At 39.6% G+C, this 4894-nt stretch overlaps 1 protein-coding gene across 1 annotated transcript in view; it reads left to right on the forward strand.

Annotated features, from left to right (window-relative positions):
* Positions 1 to 4103, forward strand: part of STS (steroid sulfatase (microsomal), isozyme S) — a 119769-nt gene extending 115666 nt beyond the window's left edge. The window contains exon 10 of the mRNA XM_009333383.1: positions 1926 to 4103. Within this exon, the coding sequence (XP_009331658.1) occupies positions 1926 to 2308 (383 nt within the window). The 3' untranslated portion in view covers positions 2309 to 4103. The remainder of the gene's footprint in view (positions 1 to 1925) is intronic.
* The last annotated feature ends 791 nt before the right edge of the window (positions 4104 to 4894 follow it).

A 4894-nucleotide genomic window follows, 5' to 3' on the forward strand; every position in this document is an offset into this window, starting at 1 on the left:
CTTCCCTTCCCTTCCCTTCCCTTCCCTTCCCTTCCCTTCCCTTCCCTTCCCTTCCCTTTTTTCCCCAGTAAGACTATGTCATTGCTGCTCTCACAGCCAGAACCTTTTAAAGCCTGCCGCGTCCTATTGTCTGTGGCAGCAAGTCACTCTCAGCCTTTAAAGCTCCTTCCCCTTTGCTGACTTCCAAGCAGCATTCAGAGGGTTCTCCCAGTCTAATGTGTATAATAACCATCACCCCTCCGACTCTGATTTAAGTGCAGACTAAGTGAACTGGAAGTCTCCAGGCTCTGTTGTTGAATTGGTTCCTAAATGTAAAATCTCTTATAATGTGAAAAATGCTGTGGAATAGAAGAAGTTGTAAAGAATCTTAAGGTCACCTACTGTCCTTTAAATTCATGCTATAGACTAGAACTGCAGCCTGTGACTCTTCAGTCCGCTGAAACATTTCTTTCTTTAAACCTGTTTAAAGAAATTAAATCTTTAAAAATTGAGTATGAGGTAGTTACAGCATGGCATCTAACAGTTCATCTCTGCTCTTCTCACATTTTCTAGTGCTTTCCATTCTGTTGAATTGATTAATTGATTAATGAATATCAACCATTGTAGCACACATAAATCTGTGACAAACTCTTACTGGATTAACAAGCTTTCTGTGAACTTAACAAGATTCAACAACATACCAAAAAGAGTTTTTCCCCTAGTATTTAAAAAAATGAGGTGACACAAAAGATGTTTTTCACAATAGGGTGCTGAGGAATGCAAATTACTGATGCATATGTATTTCTGATATCTGTATAGACTCAAGTGGGTAGGTAGTCTGACATCACAGACCTCAGCTGTGTAGTATCCTACTTTTATTAAGAATAAAGTACAGAATTTGACTCTAATTGATTATTCTCTGGTCCATTTCTGGAGAACTGTGTGCTTCCCTGGCTGTAGGAGGATGGTGTGCTTCCCTGGAAGTACCTGTCTGTTCCTGCCTTCCCTGTCTGTTCTGTGATACTTGAGGAAAACAGTAGCCATTTTTCATTTACTCCTTTCTTGTTAAGTATTTTCAGATTCTCCAGTGTACCTTCTGTTCAAGAGTGCTTCTTGAAGGAACCAACTGATATCTGTTTATTCTTAATCCAGGAAATAATTAGTATTTTTAAACACTGAAAATACTGACGAAGTTACACTACTGCAGACAGTTCAGTTTCTGTACACAGCAAATTAAGCTGAGAGAAAATGACCAATGAAGACTTTTGGTTCCCATTTTACAAAGCAGAATGTCACCTACAAATTGCACTACCATAACAGTTGTTTATTTTTGCAAAAAACATCTAGAGGCCTAAGACAGGAATTTAGCATCCATTATACCTTTTCATGTCATCACATTTAATAAAACGAGAAACTTTGTCTCCAGGTGTTTGCAACGAAAGCATGTGGCAGAGGGCAATGGGTTAATACAACAAAGAGAGGAAGAGAGAAAAAGGTGAAGATGAAATTATTCTGATTAGCAAAATGAGAAGCAGACATGATCCAACGGTGTCTAGATATGGTCAAGGGGCAAAGGTACATTTTAATAAGTCTTGAAGAAGACAGTACAATGGCTTAGTAAATATTTATGCAAATCTTCTTAGCACTGTTTATGTAAAGATGCAAAGTTCTTTTAAGTCTTCTATGATTTAGTTAATCAGAATTCTTCCAAGGGAATGAAATGATCATAATTATTTCATAAATATGTGTAGTATGAAAATCGCCATGTTTTGCTTGTTTTTGTTTTGCTCAATTTTGCTTTACTCTTTCAGTATACTGCAGTTCCTGTACAGGGTGAGGTTGTACCAAAAGACTGATTTCCCGTGGTGTAAATTAGAGTTTCATAAGACTGGGGGACTTTTAGTTTGTCATTTTATCACCAGTTGTTTTGTGTCTGTAATTTGCAGGCAAATCTGTCTGGAAAGTCTTCTTCTTCACTCCAAACTTCAGTCCTGAAGACTCCAATGGTTGCTACGATTCTCATGTTTGCTTCTGCCATGGAGGATTCATCACGCGGCATGATCCCCCACTGCTCTTCGATCTTTCCAGAGACCCTGAAGAGAGAGTCCCGCTGACTCCAGAAACGGAGAGCCATTTCTATGAAATCCTCAGGGTCATACACCTAGCGGTAGACAATCACACCAGATCCCTGCATGCTGTCCCTGACCAGCTGTCATGGGACAACCTTCTCTGGAAGCCGTGGCTCCAGCCATGCTGCTCATCTCTCTTTCAGTCTTGTTACTGTGACTATGACTCAGAAGGGAGTCTGTCAGAGGTGCACCCAGGATAAACAAGCTGCAATTCCCTTTCAGAAACTGGAACAAGAGAGTGTAGGTAGCTGACTTGAACCACCGCAGTACTAGCCTTCAGAAAGTTTTGTTATATAGGAGGACCTGGCTTTAAATACATCATTGTGGGAGAAGATAATTTTGGTCAAGAAAATGTGCCAAGAGAAGGAGGGCAAGACACACCTTTTCTGTCTTTATAATACAAGAATCAGTATGAAGCACATGTTGCCATCCTCATCTACAAATGGGTAGGCTGTAGGCATTTTCTAGATGAGATCATTTTCTACATCTTCAACTTCAGATTTTTTCTTACACAGCAAGGAATTTACCTACAGTTTCTGTCAATTACAACCACTAAATACACACTTTCCTGTCCTTTTTGCTAAGTATTACCCACTGTTAGTAGGACATAGCACTGAGTAATTAAAAATAGAGAGATAATAGTGGAGAGGTCTACCTGTGACTATAATTTGATAACTCACAGATAGGTAAAAAGCAGACCTGTAACAGCATCTCTATCAACAAGCATCACGGATATGAAATAATAAACAGATTGCCAACAATCTAACATTGCGTGTGCCATAAAAATGTAGAGAGCTATGTAGCAGAAGACCTTGCGTCCACATTAAAATGGTGCTCCCTAGCTGCCTATTGCATGGCAGCAACCTTTGTTTCAAAAGGAAACCACTTCAAGTGCACCAGTCATGTGCTTGAGTGTGTACCGTAAGTCTCCATATATATATATATATATGCAAGCCAAATTCATAACCCCCAAAACCCACAAATCCTTCAATCCCTGATACAGACACACCCTTATGGTCATATGAATGATTGCTAAAATGAAATATTTGGTCCATACTTGATATATGAGTTCCAAATTCACATGATACTACAAAGATATCTTTCACTATCTGTCTCCCATACCTATTCTACCACTGATGAATGTAGTGCACGTCACAAATAAATAAAATTTGATCTTCCTTTAAATATCTTTGCCATCATTTAAACTCTCTGAATAGGATCTACCATTTTCTGAGAAAAAAATTGGGCTTGAGCACTTGAAGCCAAATATAACTGTCTCTGAGTTTTTAGCAAGGCCTTGGGAAATCTAGAGTACTTCAGGGCTAATTTCTGTATCCATTTGTATCTGCATCTTATTCAGTCACATTTTATTTCCACTCTACAGGCAGGCAACCTATTTTCTTTGGCAGATTGTACCAGAGGAAAACATATCAGCAAAATACTAAAATGGTTTGGTGCCTGCTAATAGAAGGTGACTTGCTCCTTATCAGAAAATGCTAGTTAATTCCGACATTATAATGTATTAAAATCTCTTTGGTGGTATAAGCACATCACTAATGCAAAACTGATCTGTGACGATAGTAATGCAATAGCTTCAGTCAGTCAACATTAAGGTTGTGACCTGGTTTTTGGGAACTATTGAAGCCTGTCCTATAAAAATATATTGTGATATACGGTATTTTTCTCTGTCTGTAAAACCTACTCTTTATTTGATTTTTCTGCTGCAGTTTCATTCAAAATTTCATTGTCAACAATATCCAGATGCCTGTCGTGGGAAATGTTGTGGTCTTTCCTTGAAGTCCTATTTTTGATGTTTCACCTTGTGTTCATGATTGTGTATCTTAAGTATGTGCTCTGCAAGCTCTCTGTAGGTAGCAAAGTCCTGTGTATGCTGATAAAGTTAGTCTGTTCAGGTATTTCCACCACTCAGGACTGTTTATATTGTACCTGGAAATCTGTCAGATGGCCATTCATGTGGCATAATTCCTTCTTTGCTTTACTTAATTACAGAATGTACTACATACATAAACTTAGGAAGAAAGATGCCTGCAGTTTGAATACAAGTACTCTTCTGCAGTGATCAGTGGCTGCCTGTCGACATTGTGGCAGGATCCATGCATCCCAAATTTTTGGTCCTCACCACGTGGCCCAAAAACCCTTTGGGTCATGGCGCTGGTGCCTCCGTGCCTCCCCCTGCAGGGGGTAGGCAGCCCAGGCTGCAGCCAGGGTTCCAGCTGCCCTGGCACTGAGCACCGCAGTAGAGGGGAATGTTCTCTCCAGCTCCCACAGCTCTGCTGCAGCTTACACAAAACTTTTCAAGCAAATATTCTTGCCGATGGATATGGGAGAAAATATGTTGTGTGTTAGGTATACAGCAGTAACTCAGACAAGGTCTTTTGTGTCATCGGATCTGTTTTGTTCCCACAGTTGCTGGGCTGTGACCTTAACAGGGACCTCAATTTATATTCTCAAGGACATCCACATCAACTTCTTTTCATTAGGAAGATGCTATGTTCACATTATTTCTTTTCTTTCTGCAGGTGCAAGAATTGTTTGTTCTGTTAGGCACAGCAGCTGTTCTGTGCTGCCTGACTGAGGTATCAAAAATGATAATTTTTCTACTGCTCTGATTTCTTCTTGCCTGAATATGGCCTTTCTTTTATACCCTCCTTGGCTTTTGGTTCCATCTCTCTAATCTCCTTTCTTAAAATGTCCACACACCTCAAATACTTTTTCACCTATTTCTTTGCCACTCAGTCCTCCTGTTTGCTTGTTATATTGATCGC

The sequence above is a fragment of the Pygoscelis adeliae genome, unplaced genomic scaffold (assembly GCF_000699105.1).
Source record: "Pygoscelis adeliae isolate BGI_AS28 unplaced genomic scaffold, ASM69910v1 Scaffold69, whole genome shotgun sequence".
Classification (NCBI taxonomy): domain Eukaryota; kingdom Metazoa; phylum Chordata; class Aves; order Sphenisciformes; family Spheniscidae; genus Pygoscelis; species Pygoscelis adeliae.